The sequence below is a fragment of the Fusarium sambucinum genome, chromosome IV (genome assembly GCF_050947815.1).
Source record: "Fusarium sambucinum isolate potato_lamoka chromosome IV, whole genome shotgun sequence".
NCBI classification, from domain to species: Eukaryota; Fungi; Ascomycota; class Sordariomycetes; order Hypocreales; family Nectriaceae; genus Fusarium; species Fusarium sambucinum.
The window spans coordinates 5,460,829-5,482,520 of NC_139291.1; the positions used below are offsets into that span (position 1 = coordinate 5,460,829).

A 21,692-nucleotide genomic window follows, 5' to 3' on the forward strand; every position below is an offset into this window, starting at 1 on the left:
CCTAGTCCTCCTGTCAAGAGTGGTTATCATTGAAGGCCATGCCGGCAGTCTAGAGCATGTATATCTGTCTATACACTATAAAATGCTCTAGCTTCGTCACACAGTTGGATTCGTATAGCTTGATAGGGATGCGCCCTGGCGGTGTACCATTCACTGCGAGATTGAATGTTGGGCATTGATGGTTGAGTGACGTTTAAATGCCTTGCATGATCACTTACACTATAATATGCTTTCACTTTGATGGGATGAGATGGACCGACTGTCATGGCACGGCCCTTGTGTGGCTACTATTAGTCAAAGCTGTCAGATGCTTGGTGGCGGGCGCCAATGAACCCTTCATGAGGACAAAGCCTCAAGGCTGGAGTCTAGAATTGGGGTTGATCTTCATCCAAATGGTTCCAAGATATCGCACGCTAACCCCATCTCGGAACAAGGGTCCCCCTCGTCTCGCTTCTTGGTTGTTCACCGCAGGCCATCAGAGTGCGCTTGGCCATATGACGTCAAGCAGCTACTGTCAAGCCCAATATATCAGTATGTACATATCCTGCATCGGCAGTTGACTTGGGGTTATTCTTCAGGGTCCAGGATGAGGATGATGAGTCTGATTGTAACTCCAAATTTAACTCCAACTATCTGAGAGATTGGCTTGGACCCTGATGTGCAAAAGATGAAACTGCTGATCTTGAACGGTCCTTGATCAACGTTTTAGTCCATGAGAAATGAGGGTTGTTGTGGCATGATTTGCGCTCCCCACTACCAAAATCGAGTGACATTTACAGCATAGTAAGAATCGTCCGTTCGAGTTGAATAAATACGCAAGACAAGGCAGAACGAAAAAAAAATAGTACCGGCACGCTCTATGCCCCGCCTATGCACGTCAGTGGATCTCGGGAACTTGGGAATCTGGCGCTTATTGTTCAGCCAGTCTTTGTCAAGGATAGCCTCATTTCTTTAAAGCTGAGGCTGGCTGACCGCTCAACATAGAGACTGGACGACATTGGTCTGTAGGGGCAGCTTCATATCCTCTTCCAAGTTTTGAGAGACCCATGAGGATTCTATCAACTCCACGACATATTCTAAACTGGTTTTAGTTTCTCGGCTCAGACCCAGCGTCCCCTCTTTCACCTCGCATGGTAATGCTGTGCATACACCGAAATTTCATACATGTTCCTGGTAGGCGAGTGTTTAGTCTCGTTGAAATACCCGATCTGAGGGCATTCCCATATACGATGTAAGCCCCGAGGATCGTGCCTGGCCCGTGGTTGACGTGCTCATCAGCCCCTGGCGGAAGACGTTTATAGTCAAATGTCAAATGTCAAATGTCAACACCAACGCCAACGCTAAGTCTGGCTCGTGTGCCGATACTTTTGAAGTTCCTTGATATACTGATTTACTTCACATGCGTCTTTTAGCGGTGCCCAGCCAAGAACTCGTGTCAGTCAGCTCTCCGGTTCTCGGCCATCACAAGACCTGCGTGATATCCCACTACCACACTTACATGGACTGTTCCATGGTCCTTCGAATCGAGATGTGGATATACTTAGCTTCCTCACTGACAGCAAAAGGTCCAACAACTGGTGCATAGGTACAATACTTGCTTACCAGTGCATCTAGCAACCGTCTTGGGGAACCACTTGGATCTGTGGAGATTGAATGGAGTGGCCAGACTCAGTCAAACGGATGTTGAGCTTATCTATCATGGTCAGTTGCAGTGGTGTTGAGTTGAGCCATTTGTATGGCAACACCTCGAAGTGTACGAGCAACCCTGCTTGCCGCAGCAGCCATATCTGAGTATAACTAACTATATGATGCTCGTGTGCCCAACTGATCGGTCGATTCCTCCACGTGGTAAGGAGATTCCTCTCACGCATGTGTTCGCAACGTATGAAAAGTTTTGCTCGTATTCTGATTTGTGACCCGATCACCACACTCTGCTCAACACAAGACCAGACTGTCATGTCAGCGTTACTAAATACTGTCATTTACGCTAAAATCTGGGATAAATCGTACACAATACAAGTACAAGCTAAAGCAGACCTTAGCTTTGAAACGGCAATTACATTGTGCCGTCCATATCTATGCTTCAGGGTAAGCACCTTAGGACTTGATTTCCACAAGCTTCTCCAACGTCTTGAATCCGTCATGAGCGTAACCTTTGGTAACATCCACTTTGTACTTCTTGCCATCGACAATGATGATGCCGAATCCCATGTCAGTCCAGGCAGACTTGACGCCGTTGAACATGGCAGACACGGCTCGACCCATTCTTCGGAACGGCATTGTAAACAGGTGCTGCATATCAAACTTGTGCAATGCTTTGCGCTGCGCCTCTGTCTTTTGCTCTAGCTCGATGCGCCGCAGCCCAGGCACATACTCCTCTGGTAGCGAAAAGCGAGATGCGAGGGTGATCTCATTTAGGGGAGCGACAATGACCTTGGGCTTAAGCATCGGGACCATTCGCTTGATAGTGAGTTCCATGTGTATGGGAGCAGGCCCTGGCGTAGCTGCAGCGAGCTTGGGTGCTTGTGTAGGAAGAATACGGATTTTCCCGACAATGTTTGGTGTTTTCGTAATCATGAATGTTCCCATAGACGCGAGGAGCAGATAAGCTGTGCCAAAGACCAGCCCAATCCATTGTGGGACACCCTCAGGCTGCTGCACAGCATACGGCGCAGTAAGACCCGTCCAAGCAATCAAAGATAGTCCACTAGACCAGCAGCCGAAGTAGAACCAAAAGTGTGATGGTCCCTCATAGAGGACCGTGGGTGTTGGCTTAGAAGTCAGGCTCTTTATAAAGGCGTATCGACTAGGAGCAATCTTGGACGCAGCGGCGGCGGCGGCAACCCTTGAGACGTTTGGTGGTCGAGTAGATTTTATGGCAGGCTCAGCAGCCAGGCGGAGGGAAGTGGAAAAGAAGCGGGATCGGAGGAGCAGAGCCTCGGCGCGAGGAACGAGGAGGGGCCGTAGGCCTGGGAGGCAGAAGCCCCTTGCGAGGCTCGCCATTATAGAATTGAGGCCTTTCGGAAGAAGATCTGTATATGAGCAGTAGTGGTATATGCCGAGTAAGAAGTTACCACAATTTAGAAAACGTCGCCATCCAATCGCTCAATTAACTTTCAGTGGTTCGATGTCGAAATAGCTTCAATTTTCAGGCTTGCCCATGGATGTTACTAGCTTAGGTACCTACGATAAGATAAACGGATATAAGCCGGAGGTATGCGCGGCAACTGGTGAGCATGCATAACCCCCCGATTCAACAAATTAACTAAAAACAACTGCACAAATAATATTAGACGCTGGATAGCTAATTATAACATCAAAGCACTATATAATGTCCTAGTTTTCCTCTATATTCATAAATTGTAGATTATTGTAAGTTCCTATCGATCAAGTGGCTTTCGGGACACCAACGCCCGAGAAGTTTGAGTAAAAAATTAAGTGGGACATGAGAGATATGAGCATTAATAAAAGCATGAAGAAGAGTTTCTGCAAACACGAAAAGATGTTTCCTGAAAAAGAATAAACTCGCTTGTCTCTGAAGAGGTATCCCCTAATTAGATCAAGCATGCTATAACAAGAAGACTTTGCACCCGATTTGGGGACTTAATTCTCTCAAAGACCCTGAGGGTTTTATGTCTTGTCGCGTTCTATTCCCGCCAGCCAAAATTTAACGTCGGGTCCCCACTAGCGCCAATGGATCTCAACAGCTTCAGTTGAAGATAACCCAGTCTTTCTCAACACCCCGAGGTCGCTCTCACCTGCACCGAAAACCCTCCCTCGCCAGCCTCCGTCTCACCATATCCACACTCAACTCAATCAAGTTGTGCAATGGCCTCTCTTTCTGCAGCTTGCAGGGCATCTGCCCGGGTCGTTACTGCTCGGCCTTCTATCGCCCGTGGTACGTCGATTTGCTGATATTGAAAATCCCCCCTCGGACCCTTTTGTCGCGCACCGACTAACACATCTTGTCTGATGCAGGCTTCACCACCTCGACACGATGCCTTGCCGCACAAAACTTCACCATGCCCGCCCTCTCACCTACCATGACCGAGGGTAACATTGCTACATGGAAGGTCAAGGAAGGAGAAACCTTTAGCGCCGGAGATGTGCTGCTCGAGATCGAGACCGACAAGGCCAGCATGGACGTCGAGGCCCAAGACGACGGTATCATGGTCAAGATCATGGCTGCGGATGGCAGCAAGGCTGTGCAGGTTGGATCACGTATTGGTGTCATTGCTGAGGCTGGCGATGATATCAACACCCTCGAGATCCCCGCCGACAAGGCTAAGGAGCAACCCAAGGAGCAGTCCAGCGCTCAGGCCCCCAAAGAGGAGACTGCTCCTTCCCAGTCGAAGCCCGTCGAAAAGACGAGCGCGAAGCCCACTGGTAACGACACCTACGAGCACAAGTATCCTCTCCTGCCCTCAGTTCAGCACCTGGTCAAGGAGAAGGGCATCAGTGAGGCTGATCTCAAGAAGATCAAGGGCACCGGTCCTCACGGCCGATTAGTCAAGGGTGACATCCTCGCTCATATTGGAAGCATCAACCCCGAGACTCCCGCTGCCAACGAGACCAACTTTAACAACATGTTCCACCTTGATCTCAGCAACATCAAGGTCGCTACGAAACCTGCTCCTCCTTCTAAGCCAAGCCCCGCCGAGGACTTCAAGGCCCCCGTGGTCGAGGATCTGGAAGTTTCTATCCCTATCACCTTGACCAAGGTTGTCGAAGTCCAGAACCGAATTCACGAGACTCTCGGTGTCTTCCTACCCATCTCTACTTTTGTTGGCCGTGCCGCTGAGGTTGCCAACGATGACCTTCCTCCTACCAAGCGTGCCCCTACCGCCAATGAGCTGTTTGACCAGGTCCTTGGCCTCGACAAGGTCAAGGCCTCCAAGGTTTCTCGCGGTGTCTACCTGCCCCAGATCTCCGCTATCCCTCCCCCCTCTATGCTTTCTCCCCGATCTAGCCCTAAGCAGGCTGACATTATCGACTTCCTTTCTGCACCCAGCAAGAAGTCTGTTCCCAAGCCCGCCTCCGTTCGCGCCGTCCCCGGCTTGTCCAATGGTGCCAATGTATTCACTCTGACGGTCCCCAAGGCCGAGGAGGAGAGGGCACTGGTCTTCCTTGCACGCTGCAAGGCTATCCTCGAGGAGGAGCCTGGACGACTGGTACTGTGAGCTTATGAAGAAAAATATCCCTGTAATATATCGTTTTTTGCTATAGACAATGGCTAGTAATTGCGCTTGGACGCACCTGTGGTATGATATATCTACGCCTTTCAACGGTGTTTTGCCAGATAGCTAGAACTACAAACCCAATTATGAATCAAGTTTTGATGCCGGAAAGATGCTATTCGATCCTAGCCTTCTTGATCTTGCCTACAATTTGAATGCCAGTAGAGAAAATCCCATATCCGAAAAATAAATACGAACCTCATATCATTGTTGCTTCACTTGGGAAAAAACGTCTCTTCATCTATCAAAAGCCGCACCTAATCCACAGTTGGAGCTGAAGATCCAGGGGCAAGCCGGTGGAATTTGCAAAAGTCATCGAGGAGGAGGTCGATCTGGGCTCTACGTTGGTATACACCTGGTGAGTCTATAAATATTGCTTCTGTCAAAAATCACCACCCTGGAAGTCACTGTTACTTCGGTCAAGTCCGAAGCCAAACAAAACCCCCATCGCCAGAACGCCTGCAAAGCTTTCCCACGATCGATATCTCTCCTTCCATATACAGAGACGTGCAGCTCTACATTACAGAAGCCGATTGATCACTGCTTTAGTCCAGTTCTCCCAAATCGTTCCAGGTTCTGGAATGAATATTGGCCCTAGCGATCTTTTCGACACCTTGCGGCTTGGCAGTCCAAAGTTCTTTCGGTACAGCAGTCAACCGATTGACAGCCAGCTGAAAGCAAAGCCCGATCATCAATGATTAATCATACTACATTGCAGTCTTGAACAGGAAATCCTCAGAGCCGAGCCGCAAGCTAAGCCCTATCACGGATAGATCACCATGTATGTATCAGTTGCGATGGCAGTGAGTGAGTGTGAGCAAGTTCTCCCACACCGGCCCGACATCAATTTAGTCAAGATCCGTCTTCCACTTCATTCATGCAAGAGGAGGGAATAGTCTCATATTGTCTCTAGTCGACCACCTTGCATACAAAAATCTCAACATCGAGCTAGTAATCTTATCCGCATTACGCGCCTGAAACCGGGGTTAGGGAGGATGGATTGTTCAACGTACCTAGATTGTGGCGTGAAAATGTCTCGGAAAGCACCAATGAACCCAAGGACCCGGTAGAAGCCAATCCATTGATGCCTTGGCATTGTATCAAGGCGTATTACAGAGGACCTACCTAGGAGGCCTATCGATATTAGAAGGTGGTATGGAAAGAGTTGCTTCTGGAATCATTCCCTGGAAAGGTCCAGGTAGGGGTAAAAAAGAAAACATCCATCCCATGTTTAGGTAGGTAGGGTAGACTAATCCACTTGTCAGTCGACATCGGTTGCTCTGTTGAGTTTGGTCATCCTTGTAATCGTAGAACCCTGAACTAAGACATGCGTTAGGGAGAGGAAGGAGAAAAGAGAGAAACTGACAAGGGGTGGGTGTTGTATTGTCAGCTATGGAATGTTTAAAGATGAGGAGATATTGTCATTCACGATATCCGGACTGGGGTAAACCGATGACTAAGGAAATAAAGCCATGTAAGTCTCACGGGGAGGAGGTAGCACAAAACTACTAAGTACCTCTAAGGTAAACTTCACTCGCAGTCGAGTTCTGTCATGTGGGAGGAACAGTGCCGCAGACGAAACGGTCAACTTCTACCGTTATTTCCTCCTTGCGCCTACATACCTAGGTACCTAGGTAGGTACCTTCCTTCCTTCTTTATCAAGTCACGGGCAGGTACATCGTCTCATTCCCTGTCTTCATCACCCGCGAGGCAACAAGAAAACCTTCATCAATCACACACAGCCGTCAATCGGCATTTGTCACAGTTTTCACGAACCAACAGAAACATAATACGGATCAATAGCAATCAAGATCTCGCTAAGATCTCCACACTCCCTAATATTGGATCACTTAAGCAATGGAAACATGGACCCCCCTCCCCCAGTCAAGTGTTCAAAGTCTTGCATGGCCAAGACTAGAAAAGTCACTGCGGGGAGAGCGGGCTTTGAACTCAGGCTCATGGCCATCGAGACAAGATCCACGTCATTCCAAGAGCCCTCTTCGACAACTTGTTTGTTTCCTACGGTCTCAGGTCTGCCCCTCACATTAGCAATACACGGCCGCATGCCCCCCTTCGAACCAAGAGATACCAGGATCATCGCCGGCAGAAAGGAACTTGTGTTTCTTGGACTAAGCAACTACCTATGCATCTTCCTACACCACATATATCCCTTCCAGTCTCTCAAGTTAGCTATTACTGGTTTCATCTGGTCACATAGCAATTGTCAGCCAGTCCCGTACAGTCGGGACGGCTTCTACTTGGATGTTCTGAGCCACCGCGGCTCGTCTTGATTCGAAATGGATAGAAGAAGCCCGTCTGCCGCGTAGTCTACTTGACGCACTTCGGCACCCTGTCGCATTAGATTTGGTTCTAAAATCTGTCGCCTCGCCCACTCTCAAGGTACAAACCTACATCGAGAGGTTGATACTTTATATAAGACCAACCAGACCCTCCACCAAGCGCTTTTAGACACACACACATACACACTTCACCACAATGCTTTAACAGTGTTGTAGGTATCAGTCAGGTTTTGATTCGGTCACAAAACACCATATTTGTCCACAACAGGCGATCATTTACACTTCTATACTGCCACAAGACTCTGACGAGTTCAGCACCGAGAGATCGGCTGCCTTCTAGTATTCTATCTTCCCCTGGCTCTTTTGAGATGAAAACATCCAGCAAAGTCGCCTCGGAAAAGCGCAAAAGGGTACGAAAAGCCTGCAATGCCTGTAAGACACGCAAGCAAAAGGTAAGTCGACGGAAACATCTTTCAATCTCTCAGGGTTTGGTCGTCAGACTCGCCTCGGCTGTCGCCGCCAAGCCCCTGATTTTTTCAGCTCGCTGCTCCTTATCATCATATCCCTTACAATATTGTTGCAGTATGTCACATTTCGTCTGTTCAAGATGGGATTGGCAACTGCTCTTCCTTGTCAACACAAAAAGTCCTCTAGTATCAAACACCAATATGTCCAAGTCCAAGCAAAGCCTGAGCTGGCGTATATGATTAGCACGTACTCATGTGAGCTGTAGAGTCACTGGTTGCTAACATGATCAAATTGCAGTGCGATGGCCTAATAAATTGCAAGAATTGCCGTAAGCGAAGGTCTCAATGCGTGTATCGGCCGAGTAAGTCCACCGACTCGTCAAGCAACTCGACTGCGTCTTGCTCGTCTCCAAGGCACGATTTGGGCGAGCAATCACAAGAGGCTGCCGAACACTCTGATACACCAGGCACAAGCGGGAAAACAGCCGGCCAATATACTGTAAGAGAATCGGCAAGTCCAGGGAAACTGGACGGTTTCCGCATTGTTTCTACATCAAGATTCGAAGAAATTGGAAAATACACGCCCCCTCGCACAGAGGATTGCCAGCAGGGATGTCGAACCCTTGCTATATTGCATCTTCCGTTGCTTGTACTTCCAGTCTTTTCTGAAAGTTATTCCACTGAATCCTTCGTGGCCCTTGTCAAGCAATATCTGAAGCTATGCTCTGGATCTTCAAAATTTACAGAGTCGTCGTGCATCTGGTTTGGGCCACAGCAAACTAGCCCTGCTAGCCCCAACTCAACATGGCCGCCTGATTTGCCTCATATCGATACTTCGAGGTTGTTAGTGAACAAATATTTCGCTAATGTGAGTTGCCAATCACTCTATTCTACACGTATAAGTATATTGATTGGGATAAGACGCTTGGTCTCATCAATGTTGTAAGCCTCGACTCCGTCCAAGCCATCCAAGCCACACTGCATCAACCCTACAATGGACCAAGCCAGGTGTGCATCTCAGATCGGTGCATTTTCTATCTGGTACTAGCGATCGGGCTTGCATTAGAGTCTGGTCCGACAGGAAGAGATTTGCAGGACCCCAATCTCAAAAAACAGTTTTTCGGCCCCAATCTGAAAGAACAGTTTTTCGTAAGCGCTGAAGCATTGCTCCCGCCATTGAAAACATACAGAAGAACAGAGAGCTGCGGTAGTGTTCCATGGGTCCTCCAGGCTCTCGTTTTGATGTCGTTTTACATGCTGTGTGTATGCAGGCGGCATGATGCACACTCTTACTGTGGTAAGTCCTATATATTGTTTGCCTGCAAAGAAGTGAGGCTTATTACTGGCAGTTCGAGCTTTCGAGGTCGCTCACTCGTTCGGCATTCATCGAGGGAAAGAGACCGAAGTCGACAGCTGGTCTGATACCGAAAAGAGATCGAGACGAAATGTCTGGAGAAGCCTCTTCGTTCTCGACAGATTACTCGCTGCCACATTAGGCAAGCCACTGGCTATTAACCAATATACTGATGAGTCTCTTAAACTGCAGGAGAGGAACCTTCTCAACTCTGCAGTCGATGCATGCCGGATTATCGGTGAAACCGTCAAGGTTGTATATTCCAAACCCATGGCGATGAAAACCGTGAAAGTTCTGATAGGACACCTGGACTCTGTTGCAGACGTCAAAGTCGACCTCCTGACCCTTTCTGTGGAACAAGTTCGCGTCGACTCGTTCCGCATCTATGCTGACATTCTTCTTTGCCGGCCATTCTTTCTTCTCCGCCTCATCGCTTCTAGGGAAGAACGCCGGACTTTGGATAATATCGAGCCACAAATTAACGAGCTATCCCAGAGATGCGTATCCGTGTCAATCCAAGCAATAAACATGTTCAAAAAAGGCACGCGTTCCACTCCGCCTCTTCCTGTCCATCCGTTTATTACGTAAGTAGCATTATTTACTGTTCCTAGCTATCTACTATACTGAACAATCCCAGGTGCGTTTTGATCGAAGCGACATATGTACTACTTTGTAGTATGTATGCAGGCATACATTTCACAGAAGAACATTTGTCACTGGTGAAAGGCGCATTAGCCATGTTGGAGACAGTGAAAAAAACGAACTCTTATGCGGAGCATTCCGCTTCGGTGCTAAGTTTGTTTCTACATGATGTCAATCGTCAGAATCGTGCAACGTTCGTCAAGCCGAAGCTCGAGGGACATGCATATGAATCCAGCCAATACCGCTCTCCTTTCTATCCGCCAACACAGAGCAGTTTGGTGCCGCCTTACGACAGTCGTCGAAGACCAGCAGCTGATGATCATAATGCTATCAAACAAGAAAGCCATGATCATTCAAACGCTTCCGCTTCTATATATTTGTCTCCACACATGGGCAGCACGTTTCACCACCAACCTTCAGTCGAAAACCCTCAGCATTCGTGGCATAATGAACACAGTGGTGACATGGATCTCGACGGCTCACAATGTGGGTGATTTAAATAGGCGGAGAGTGTCAAAATGGCACTGGCTTTCTCGAAGGGCGTTGTCAGAAACTTCTACAGTTCTTAATTTGTATTTTCTTACATCATATATCACAACATTACTGGAGAACATATTAATGTCAGGATGGGTTAGACCTATAAACAGCTATAAACTTGTGCCGACATGTTTGAGGAGTGTATTGACTCTCCCTCATGAGGTTACACCTCGGGTTTTAGTCAATGACTCGCATTTCGCGTCGGAAATGGCTTGAATTTACTGCATCTAGGGAATTCACTCCAGGATGTAGATGATCCATCCTAGTCCTGGCCTTGGCCACAAACAACCGTAATTGAGCAGTGGACGGTGGTGTTGTCAAAGGGGCGTAATCGAATTGAGAATACTAACACGAGAGCATGGTAATGTTTTCTAGACCAAAGTGGCTACTATTACAATAGCTTGTATAGAACTAGACTGCCCTCACACTAAGCTCAACTAAATCATTACTGCACTCATAGATCTGTCCACTGACTACTCACTAAACTCGTTTCCCAATCCTTGACTTTGAAGGGCTGTATAAATGACAGATACTAACCCAACAGATGCTACTAGATCTTTACTTTCATTGGGTTGGCACATGGGCGTGAATTGAATGTATAACGAGACAAATAATCATTCAATTGCATGCACCAACCAGAATAGGTACATGCTGCATGAGTCCTTTGCGATATGTTACATTCTCTTCGGTAGATGAGCTTTTGCTCAATCGCTAATATGGGCCAGAAAGGCTATCCTTGCGTGGTCAGACATGCATGTTTGTTCGATCCTAGTCATCTCTCTAAAGATCATAAAATGCAACGAAATGTCGCGAGAGCTAGCCTTGGTTCCAGGTACGTGGGATTTATCCCTTGTACAAGCCACGGGCCGCGAAATATGTAAGATGGCGGGCGGTAACTACTACAACGGGTCAAAAAGCAACGTCATGAGTTACAGACTTAGGGCAGTCTTCAGGTCTGACTGGACAACGTAGGGTTTATTACTACATCTTTTCTCCTGCTCCTGTCGAGGGCGGTCTCAATGTTGCGGGCGGCGGGTTTATTGTCCAGCTGCGCGATAGACGCCACATGAAACCCGACTGGCTCTTACATAAGTTCAGCTATTTAGAAGCAAACATGTCTCTAAATGAAAACTGGTATTCGACGTCTGTCTGCAGATGCACAAGCCACCAACAAACATAAACAAAACATGCAGTTATTCTAGATATAGGTAGTCTACGATACATACAATAACTCCCCCTTAGGTGTGCATCCCTAAACACCCCACCATCACCAGCTCTTAGGCCCGAACCGCGTTCCCTCGGCTACGTGTGCCTGTATCGCGGTACCTTGGACATCCATGGTCGATGAGACGATGTCGTTTCCCCACCAGCTTGGCGGGTCGATACCATGCAGCGTGAACGCAAAGAAGATGAACAAAGTCGCAAGGGCTAGCCCAAGATCGAGTGCAGACGATGTAAGGAAGTTAAGTCTCGACCACCATCTGAAGTGGCGTTTCTTGATCCAGAATTGAAAGACGAAACCCACTGCCCCCCAAGAAAGATAATTGAGGGGTGTCGCAGGCGGCATAGCCCCTGCACCTCCAAAGATGAGAGGTGCCATGAGGAAACGCACTGGAGACTTGGGCCTGCGCTTGACTAGGAAGTAGATAACTATGGGAGTTATGGCACCAATGACAAAAAAGACAAAGAGCCCAGAGTATACTTGGCCAGGCGAGAACATGCGGGCAGGTCCGAGGAGACCCCATATTATGGAGGCTGCGACTCATGCATTAGATCAGAAACATTTTAGACTCGGCATTAAACTTACCAGCGAAGAAGACGCGACCGCCGGGACACGTAAAGTGATCTACCTGGTGTTGCTCACAGACATTGGGGATATTATTCAAAGACAGGTTCAGAACAACGATCTGAATAAAGCACGAGAATGTTGTGGCGACAACTTGGGACAGGAACATGGTTCGAGGAGGGATCTTCATGTAGTGTCCAAACTTCAAATCCGAGACAAAGCGAAGAGACTGTGCCCTAGATAGAGGGGTGTGGATGTCAGTCCAGAAGTCTTGGAGGTCTCGGAGACTTCAAGGGAGCACTCAATACTTACATTGTGATGTATCCATATGTTTTAAAACTAGGCATTCAGGATCAGCATGTAGTAGTGTGGATCGAAGACAGATAAGAACCCACATCATCAGGGCCAGAGGTCGACCTGGTTGGAGGTATCCATAGATGAATTCTGTCAAGACGTTCAAGCCAATTTGGGTATTCGTCACAGCCTGAATGATGCCTATGGGAAGAGCGAATCCAAAAGAGATTGCGATGGCAAGCAGAAAAGCCCACCAGGAGAGGTTGGTAGGATAGCCAAGCACTGTATAGAAGCCAATCAGGAGCATCTGAGTATCTATCATTAGTCAAATGTCACAAAGAGAATCAGGAGTGGAAACTCACAATTGCAAAGAGTGACATGTACCACCAAGTAGGCGCTTCTTTGTACTTTCTCATGAGTTTCATGTGTACATCAGGCTTTTCACTTGTGCTGTTTCTCCATTGTTGCCAGATCTGTTTGCCGTTATGCAGATAAGTGTACACGACGAGTGAAGATATAGCAGCAAAGGATAGGCCATAAGAAATTGCAAAGGTTGTACTTTATTTGTCAGTTTAGGTCGGTAGTATACGGAAGGTTTATCATACCTGATGAAAAGGGGCGAGTAGTTTTTGTATTCCTCTTCGTTTAGTGTGAAGTCCTTTGTGAGGATCCGCGTGGTGTTGTAGCGAGCTCCGGTATTGTCATATGTACCGGAGTCGCTCATTGGCAAATACTCGCCATACCATGCTCCTCCGTAGTGAAGGAAAGACGATCCAATAATAAAAAAGACAACAACACCAACGAGAGTATTGGCGATGGCATGCCTGCTCCTCATCAATATAATTCTACAGTCCAGTGATCGAGTGCACATTATACATACCACGGCGGAATGAGCGGTGAGCCAACGTATCCTGCAATCTGTGTCCAGTCAAAAGTGATAGGAAGAAGAGATAGACCTGTCTGGCCTCCGAATAGCTGGTTCACAATGGGATTTTGAGGGGCCATCCAAGTAGCTACGGCAAAGATACTTAGGAACTGGGCCAGGAAACCCGGGATGAAGTAGTAGAAAAAGGAGCATGCAGTCACAATTGCGAACCATTTGTACCGGTGCATTGCTCCTCCTATAACACTAGGGTCTGGGGCATCGTTTCTCTCGTACATGGCATTCATAAGAGTAACACCAGCAAGATTTTCGGGCCAGATCATGGATGCAGGATACACTTGGATTGTAAGCAAAATAATTAGAGCCAGGGATGACAGCAACTTACCTAAGAATTTCCGCAGCATTCCTGCGATTCCATAACCTACTGATTGAGTTGAGATAGTCAACAGAAGTTGGAACATGATGCCAAAGTCCTGCTTGTAGAAAATGACTTGTGCTAGAATGATATCAGTGGCATATGCCACTGAGAACGAGACACTGGCCATGACGACGATAATAGCGTGTTCCTTCACGTTAAACGGCCCAGGGTTGAGAGTCCATGTTATACCAAAAGTGGTAAACTCCCGTTCTGGCACAAACTTGGCCCAGCCATGACCCATCGGCCACGCAACGATCTGAGCGATAAGAGGACCAATGCTAATAGACGGTTGACGTAGTGAGAACAGGGTGTTCATCGAAGCACCCACAACAACGAGTAGCAATCCTATGGTCCATGCTCGTACAGTATTGCACGGGAGATCTTCATCAAAGTTGCGCACCGCAGCCTGAACTTCAGGATATGGTGAGTTCTCTTCTTCCTCATTCTGGTCTTGATCATCATCCTTGATCAAAGCCGCCTCATCGCCAGACTCTTGTGAGTTCTTCCGTCTTGTCTCATACTCCCGGGGGAGGTTTGGGTCCATGAGAAGTTCGTATTCTTCACCCTGATCATCTTCGTCATCGTTGCGTGCTCCAGTGCCTGCCCACTCATGCAGACGATGCTTGGGATTTTCGGGGGGCGGATCTTCAATCTCTAATGATGTTGAGAGCCGTCCACTAGGACCGGATATGCTTGGGCCGATATGTTCGACTGGTAATGCCGACCCCGGCTTCCGATTCTCAGACATTGTAAGCTTGGCCTGCCCTTTTTAGATGTTGTTGGTTGCAGTCCTTGAGGATGACTCGGTCTCAACAAATTTTGGTTGTTCTCTGTTCCGTTTTCGAATGTAAATTTCGTTGATTTCAGCAATATCCAAAATCCGAGAGATTGTATATCGTTTGGTATGGTAACATATGTCTGAGCTGGGCGTACCGTCACCTGGACAGAATAACAACTGCTGCCGAGACTGATGCAAAGTTTGGCACAACTAACGGGCTCCCTTCTTAACCACAAAGACTGTTCATATCTTTTAAGGCTATGAGGATAGTATATGATTGAGAAGAGATATTGGATTGGCGTTGTGCGAGAGACGTTTCGTGTCGTGTCCTTTGTTGTTTTGTGGCGTCTATTCAAGTTTGGAATTGATCACGTCGCTTTAAATGAATGACAGGTAGAGAATTTATATGACGTTGATTCATTTATTGACAGCAATTGATCATGGAAATGATTCAAATATTGACAAAGGACTGAGAGTTTACTGAGAATGTCGTGAGAACATAGGTAGGTAGGTAGGTATCGAGCTCGGGAGGTACCGACCAAACCGTACCTGCCCCTTGTATCCGTATCCGTCTCACCATCTAACTACCCAGCGCTAACCCAAAAGTGGAGATTATATTCTTAAACTTTACATTAGTTACATTATATCGATACTTAATTCTCAACGTCGACCAACTAAAACAATCACCTTCTTTTCTCCTCGGTATGGAATCATAATGCGTCGGGTAGTAGTGACTGGCCTCGGAGCCATCACGCCCTTGGGTGTAGGCGTGAAACGAACCTGGACCCGTCTTCTTAATGGCGAATGCGGAATCGTCAATGTTGCAGATCTAGAGCCTCAAGCGCGTTGGAAAGAGTTGACAAGCACAGTTTCTGGGTTAGTGCCTAGCGGCGAAGGGGAAGGTCGATGGAGGGCATCAGACTGGCTCAGCGCAAATGAGCAAAGACGAATGTCCAAGTTTACACAATACGCCATTGCTGCCAGCGATATGGCTCTCAAAGATGCGGGATGGGAGCCAAAGAACGAAGAAGAACTGGAGGCTACTGGAGTCTGCCTAGGGAGTGGCATTGGGAATCTGGATGAGATTTATGACACCAGCTTAGTGCACCATAAAGATGTAAGATTTCGTGTCAAACCATCCTGAACCAGTGCTGAACATGTGTCAGGGCTACAAAAAGGTATCGCCACTATTTGTACCCAAAATTTTGATCAACATGGCGGCCGGTCACATAGCCATGAAACACGGTTTCCAAGGCCCCAACCATGCAGCAACTACAGCTTGCACAACTGGTGCGCACTCAATTGGAGATGCATCACGCTTCATCAGCATGGGAGACGCCGATATCATGGTTGCAGGAGGCTCGGAATCGTGTATTCATCCCTTGACATTTGCTGGCTTCGGCAGGGCAAGATCCCTATCAACGGCATACAACAACAATCCTACAGCAAGCTGCCGCCCATTTGATGCCGGCCGCAACGGTTTTGTGGTTTCTGAAGGTGCTGCTGTGCTGGTCCTTGAAGAGTTGGAACACGCCAAAGCACGAGGAGCGCGCATCTATGCTGAAATTAAAGGATATGGTTGTAGCGGTGACGCCTACCATATGACTGCGCCGCGAGAAGATGGCCGCGGCGCATTTCTTGCTATGAAAAAAGCCTTGAAGAATGCAAGAGTCAAACCTTCACAGGTTGATTATGTCAACGCACACGCAACAGCGACGAACGTTGGGGACGTAGCAGAGACATCGGCTATTAAACGACTCATGCTAGGGGAGGAGGGACATGAAAAAGAATCGGATATTACAGTCAGCAGTACCAAGGGTGCAGTTGGACATTTGTTAGGTGCTGCTGGAGCCATTGAGGCTTTGTTCTCAGTCCTGGCCATTCACCAGGTATGCTGCGTTTATGTTTGATCATATGTACCTAATACTAACAATTTCCAGGGAGTTGTGCCTGCAACATTGAATCTACAGAAGCCAGACGTTGGTGCTGCTTTTAACTTTGTACCGAATGCGGCACAGGAAAGAGACGTTGGCGTGGCTGTATCAAACAGCTTTGGATTCGGAGGTACGAATAGCTCATTAGTATTCTCTAAATACTGATAAACAAATATTCAACTGTAAATTTGAACTATCGCTCTTTCAAGGTATCGCATTGTGCACAGTGCCCTTCACACTAAGGGTCTTCCACTGCCGACATATACCCGCCAACCTATCAGAAGTCAAACAATTTCTATACTATCAAAAAGATCAGTTCGTCATGACCTGGTGCATGACGTGAAGACTTACAACAGCTTCCCTTTGTGCTGTTTCTCAGGCTCCTCTCAAGCCAATTTCCCTTCCGAAACGAAACCCTCGAATAAACAAATCCCAAAAATGGCCTGCGAATCCTGTAGAACCCAGGCTCGGTCCGTCCTCCGGGCCGTAATGCGAGCTGGCGCATCAAGAGCCTCTGCACCCACGACAAGAAACTTTTTGCCGCCCGTTGCAACTATGCTTTCCCGACGAAATTTCAGCAATTCGAGCTCAAGGAGTCTTCTTCAGGGTATCGGAAAGTCTATGGCTGAGCCGTATCGTGTCCTGGGTGCTACAGAGCAGTTATTTAAGGCTTCCTCCAAGGCAGCTGATTACCATATTACTGAGAAGGAGCGCAAGGAGGACCATGTAAAGCTTGCAGAGGATGGCGAGGAGATTGGACATTCTCTAAACTCTGAGAGTCCCTGGCATCACAGTACGTTTTAATCTCCTGACAATTCCTGACCAAAGAAATATTGTTCAAGATTGCTAACCCTGCACTTGCAACAGCCTTCAAGCTTCCTCCCACCTTTAGCACCTGGTCCCATGTCACTATGCTGCACCTCTACCTGATTAACACCCGAATACGCTGCTTCGACCGCGAAGGCTTCCACAACTGGCAGCATCAGCTTACAGACCACTTCTTCTTTGAGTGTGAGAAGAAGATGCACATCGACCACCACATCACATCGAGTGCCCTGCGACAGCGATACCTCAAGGACATTTTCGTCCAGTGGCGCGGTCTTCTCTTGGCATACGACGAGGGTCTTATCAAGGGCGATGCGATGTTGGCGAGCGCTATCTGGCGAAACCTGTTCAAGGGTTCGCCTGATGCTGATCCCAGAGCTCTGCTTGCTATTGTGGGATGGATGCGATCGACACTCCTTCAGTTTGAGGCTGTATCGGATAATAACCTTCCTGCGCAATTACCGGCCATCATGGCGAAGCCGGTCGACGTGTTCTGGACGAGATTGGAGAAGCAGCTGGGTGGACAACAGGAAGACAGCATTCCTGCTTCAGAGCCTGTAAAGGAGGCCGACGCGGCTGTACCAGCAGGAGCAGCCAAGGTGTCAACGAACTAAATTATGAGTGGGATGATGTGTATTATCAGCTGTATGTATATGTCACATGAACAAAAAAAAAAGGAATAGACCAGGTCGGGCTGTATGATTAGGGCATTGGGATGAAGGTTGGGCTGGACGGATGTATTTATGAATAATTTCAATGATGATATCCTGCCTCATGAAACAAAACCACCATGTCTATCTGTTCATCTAGTCATGCTTCTCCCACATTTGGAACTCATATTGTGTCTCTGCCTCTTCTTGACCACCTTCTGCAACCTCCTCACCCGTCCACTCTTCCAACTCCTCTCTCGACTTTCTCTCCCACTTGCCACTCTTCAGGTCCACAGGGAAGAAAGTATCGCAAACAAAATCCCGTTCAATGTTGGTGAGCAGGATACGTCGTGCCTCGGGTAGCTTGAGCGCAGCGTCGTATATCTGCGCACCGCCTATGACAAAGATGCGGCCGATGTCGCTGCGAGCACGAGCGTACTGCAGCGCGAGCTCAATTGACCTGACCCCAACGGGCTCAGACGGTTCAACTTTCCCGGGGAGGTTTAAGGGCGCGGAGCGGCTTATGACGATATTGAGACGGTCTTTTAGAGGTCGGAATTTGGTGGGGATTGAGTCCCAAGTTTTACGGCCCATTATGACTGCATTGAGGGATGATGAAGAGACCTGAGAGTTTGTCAGTATAGTTCTTTCTATTTCCTCATTATATTTATGCGGGATAATTGGTCTGCGGTGTTTTTGAGTAAAGGGCAGTATGTGATTGTAGCAGTACCTGTGGTGGCAGTCTAGTCGTCACATGCGCAAAGTACTTCATTTCTTTGCGCAAGCCTTGCCAGGGCATTTGGCCAAGGTAGCCGATGCCCATGTCACGAGTCGCAGCGACTATGAGAGTGATTTCGAGAGGCTGCATATTTTTTTTAATGTGGTGTCAATGTACGTGAAATGTGAAAGTTGAAAGAGGTGGAGGTTTAGTAAGTTGAGCGAGGTTCTACTAGAATGACTGACTTAGTGGGTTTTGATTGAGCTGCTACTGACACATGAGACACAACATCATCAATAGGTCATATACAGTGCATATTTATTATCCAACACCAAATCAACTATCTTTTGGCATTTATATCAACGCTTAAGAATACCCTCAACAAGTTGTCCAGGCTGTCTATATCCTCAATTACAACTTTGAAGGAGGCAAGATCTGGACGTCCTGGAAAGGAACTCCCAAGAACCTATAAATATGGTTAAACCTATACGATTAGTTAGCAATGATCTGACCACACTTCTCGGGGAATATTTCACCTGTCACTTCCAAAGAAAGCCTCCGACTCGCCATCCATATTCGTCGCAATTAACCAAGGCGCTCCGAAAGCACCCTTCTTGAGCGCTAGACCAGTCACCTCCTTGGCTCTGTCTTTCATACTCTCACGGCCCTTCATAATCTTGTCGATATCCTCATCAGAGAATAGCTTGCTGTCACTGCCTCCATCGAGCTCATCGGTCGCTTCCTTGAGCGCTGCAATAAGATTTGCGTCCTCGGCAAGGTTGACGTGGGGAGGCAGCCAGATCTTGTGGAAAAGGAATCGCATAGCTGCGAGAAAGGTGTCCTCTGGGTAGTTTTCCTTGATGTAGTGCAGAGCACGGAGAGGTGAGATGGTCTTTGCGATGGCGAGGAGGTCAGGTGGTGAGCCTTGATAGGGGACCGAGAGGCGTTCTGCAGAGCGACGAGAGTCTTTGGCAAGATATCTCGACTTTGCAGGGAGTATCCAAGGTGGTTTGTTTCCTGATAGATGGTAAGATTGTTTCTCTGATTGTCGCTGGATAGAGTATACCTGATTCACTCATGATGCCGCCCAAGAAGACGGGGATGAAACTGATGACGGTTCAGTTTTTAACAGCATGTCTTGAACAATTCTCAACTTACTTGACTTGGACGTCATGGGCAGCTAGTTTGCTCATACTCCTTCGTAGCTCAATGAAGCCAGTATAGCTGTAGAAGGACACTTGTGATTGTTAGTCTTGTCCCAGATGGTAAAGGTGCTGCTACTCACCAATGTCTAGGTAGCAATCGATTTGCCCGCCCATTTTGAAAGTATTTGTTTACTTGTCTTAAGACTAAAATACACAAAATGATATCTGAATAGATATTTGTAAGTACAAGTCTCTACAAGATTGATTCGGATCTCGGTACCCCGTGTTATTGTACTGTCACTCCTGGTATCTATCTAGTGGGTGTGGGGTTGCCGAGGCTATCAATCCACCCCCCGGATTCTCCAACTCGACCCTTGGTTGCATTTATAATACGATCAACAACCCAAATATATGCAAAATCTACAGAAAAGAATCAGTCACTATGGTATCCAAAAAGCCTGTCGTTCTAATTGTTGGCGCATCCAGGGGTATTGGTCGCCAAGTTGCCATCGACCTCGCCTCTAATGGTTATGCTGGTTCGTACAACTACAACTAATATCCCATACTTACTTATCTTGTATATCAACTAACACGCCAATTCAAGTCGTTGTCGCTGCGAAATCCATCAGTGACCCTTCAAATCTCCCATCGCCTTTTCCGCCAAATCCCAACTCATCTGCCTCGACAATCACAACCGTCGCACGTGAGATCACTTCAGCAGGAGGTGACGCCGCGGCCATTCAAGTAGATGTTCGCTATCCCGAGAGTATCGACTCTCTGATATCACAAACCATCACTGTAAGTCAGTTCGTCCATTTTCAAATCAGTACTAATTCAATGACAACAGACCTATGGTCGTCTAGATGTCCTCGTCTACAACTCGGGTGCCATATTCTGGGCCCCCGTCTCATCAACACCCGTTAAACGATTTCAACTAATGCAGCGCGTTAATCCAGAAGGACTATACGCAACCATTCAAGCTGCTCTGCCTCATCTCCCCTCCACAGGCCGCATTGTAGTCGTCAGCCCGCCCATCTACAGCCGTTTTTTCCGTGGTAAAACAGCTTATGCGGTGGGCAAGGTTGGCATGAGTGTTCTTACAAAAGGCCTTGCCATGGACTTTGAGCGTCAAGGAAAGAATGGTATGGCCATTACTTCTATATGGCCCGCTGTGGTACGTATGGTAATATCCTTCAAATACAAAGTAGAGAGCTGACAGTGAACTAGGCCATTGAGTCTGCTGCTACAGACCAGTTCACGCGCAAGAACCCAGAAGAAGCCAACGATCTACGAAAGGCAACCATCTTCTCCGACGCTATTCTCGCCATTCTTCAAGCTTCACCTGCTGTGGTCAATGGAGAACTACTACTAGACGAAGATTTCTTACGTGAACATGCAGGTGTAAAAGATTTCTCAAAATACAACGTTGTGCCAGGCACCGCGCCACGGAGGATCATGCCCACATCTCTTCCAGACCTGACAGTAGTAGAGCAAGCAGACGAGGGCAAAAAGTACGACAGCACAAAAGCCAAATCCAGGTTGTAAAGTTATGAGCAATCGCTATGGGTAGATATATCTAGGAAAACATGACCATTGTACAGGTAGCTAATAATATAGGGATGTCAACCTTTGTGGCCATGCATGAATGATATCCTCTAAAAACAGACACGTCTAATACCACCTTGGCAGAGTCGCGTTCCCAAATAACTCCTAGACATGACTAC

At 47.6% G+C, this 21,692-nt stretch overlaps 8 protein-coding genes across 8 annotated transcripts; 4 read left to right on the forward strand and 4 right to left on the reverse strand.

Annotated features, from left to right (window-relative positions):
• Nucleotides 1-2,097: 2,097 nt before the first annotated feature.
• On the reverse strand, nucleotides 2,098-3,003 carry FSST1_001828 (uncharacterized protein; the record flags this gene model as incomplete). The annotated part of the gene is made up of 1 exon (XM_083227759.1): nucleotides 2,098-3,003. The coding sequence occupies one exon, from the start codon at nucleotides 3,001-3,003 to the stop codon at nucleotides 2,098-2,100; it is 906 nt and encodes a 301-aa protein (XP_083092010.1).
• Nucleotides 3,004-3,828: 825 nt separating this feature from the next.
• Nucleotides 3,829-5,180, forward strand: FSST1_001829 (uncharacterized protein; the record flags this gene model as incomplete). The annotated part of the gene is made up of 2 exons (XM_083227760.1): nucleotides 3,829-3,898; nucleotides 3,979-5,180. 2 exons carry the CDS (start codon nucleotides 3,829-3,831, stop codon nucleotides 5,178-5,180), a joined length of 1,272 nt encoding a protein of 423 aa, XP_083092011.1.
• Nucleotides 5,181-7,905: 2,725 nt separating this feature from the next.
• FSST1_001830 (transcription factor domain-containing protein) lies at nucleotides 7,906-10,494 on the forward strand (the record flags this gene model as incomplete). Its single annotated transcript, XM_083227761.1, has 5 exons — nucleotides 7,906-7,989; nucleotides 8,303-8,872; nucleotides 8,926-9,301; nucleotides 9,354-9,942; nucleotides 9,996-10,494. The coding sequence occupies 5 exons, from the start codon at nucleotides 7,906-7,908 to the stop codon at nucleotides 10,492-10,494; spliced, it is 2,118 nt and encodes a 705-aa protein (XP_083092012.1).
• Nucleotides 10,495-11,804: 1,310 nt separating this feature from the next.
• Nucleotides 11,805-14,666, reverse strand: FSST1_001831 (OPT oligopeptide transporter protein-domain-containing protein; the record flags this gene model as incomplete). The annotated part of the gene is made up of 8 exons (XM_083227762.1): nucleotides 11,805-12,292; nucleotides 12,345-12,559; nucleotides 12,636-12,662; nucleotides 12,719-12,924; nucleotides 12,980-13,175; nucleotides 13,223-13,441; nucleotides 13,498-13,837; nucleotides 13,886-14,666. The coding sequence occupies 8 exons, from the start codon at nucleotides 14,664-14,666 to the stop codon at nucleotides 11,805-11,807; spliced, it is 2,472 nt and encodes an 823-aa protein (XP_083092013.1).
• Nucleotides 14,667-15,411: 745 nt separating this feature from the next.
• FSST1_001832 (thiolase-like protein) lies at nucleotides 15,412-18,069 on the forward strand (the record flags this gene model as incomplete). Its single annotated transcript, XM_083227763.1, has 5 exons — nucleotides 15,412-15,813; nucleotides 15,863-16,585; nucleotides 16,637-16,760; nucleotides 16,947-17,423; nucleotides 17,498-18,069. 5 exons carry the CDS (start codon nucleotides 15,412-15,414, stop codon nucleotides 18,067-18,069), a joined length of 2,298 nt encoding a protein of 765 aa, XP_083092014.1.
• A 192-nt stretch (nucleotides 18,070-18,261) lies between these two features.
• Nucleotides 18,262-18,973, reverse strand: FSST1_001833 (dihydrofolate reductase; the record flags this gene model as incomplete). Its single annotated transcript, XM_083227764.1, has 2 exons — nucleotides 18,262-18,729; nucleotides 18,836-18,973. 2 exons carry the CDS (start codon nucleotides 18,971-18,973, stop codon nucleotides 18,262-18,264), a joined length of 606 nt encoding a protein of 201 aa, XP_083092015.1.
• Nucleotides 18,974-19,234: 261 nt separating this feature from the next.
• On the reverse strand, nucleotides 19,235-20,142 carry FSST1_001834 (thioredoxin-like protein; the record flags this gene model as incomplete). Its single annotated transcript, XM_083227765.1, has 5 exons — nucleotides 19,235-19,307; nucleotides 19,360-19,840; nucleotides 19,890-19,930; nucleotides 19,982-20,060; nucleotides 20,109-20,142. The coding sequence occupies 5 exons, from the start codon at nucleotides 20,140-20,142 to the stop codon at nucleotides 19,235-19,237; spliced, it is 708 nt and encodes a 235-aa protein (XP_083092016.1).
• Nucleotides 20,143-20,410: 268 nt separating this feature from the next.
• Nucleotides 20,411-21,513, forward strand: FSST1_001835 (uncharacterized protein; the record flags this gene model as incomplete). The annotated part of the gene is made up of 4 exons (XM_083227766.1): nucleotides 20,411-20,504; nucleotides 20,573-20,766; nucleotides 20,816-21,142; nucleotides 21,196-21,513. 4 exons carry the CDS (start codon nucleotides 20,411-20,413, stop codon nucleotides 21,511-21,513), a joined length of 933 nt encoding a protein of 310 aa, XP_083092017.1.
• Between the last annotated feature and the right edge of the window lie 179 nt (nucleotides 21,514-21,692).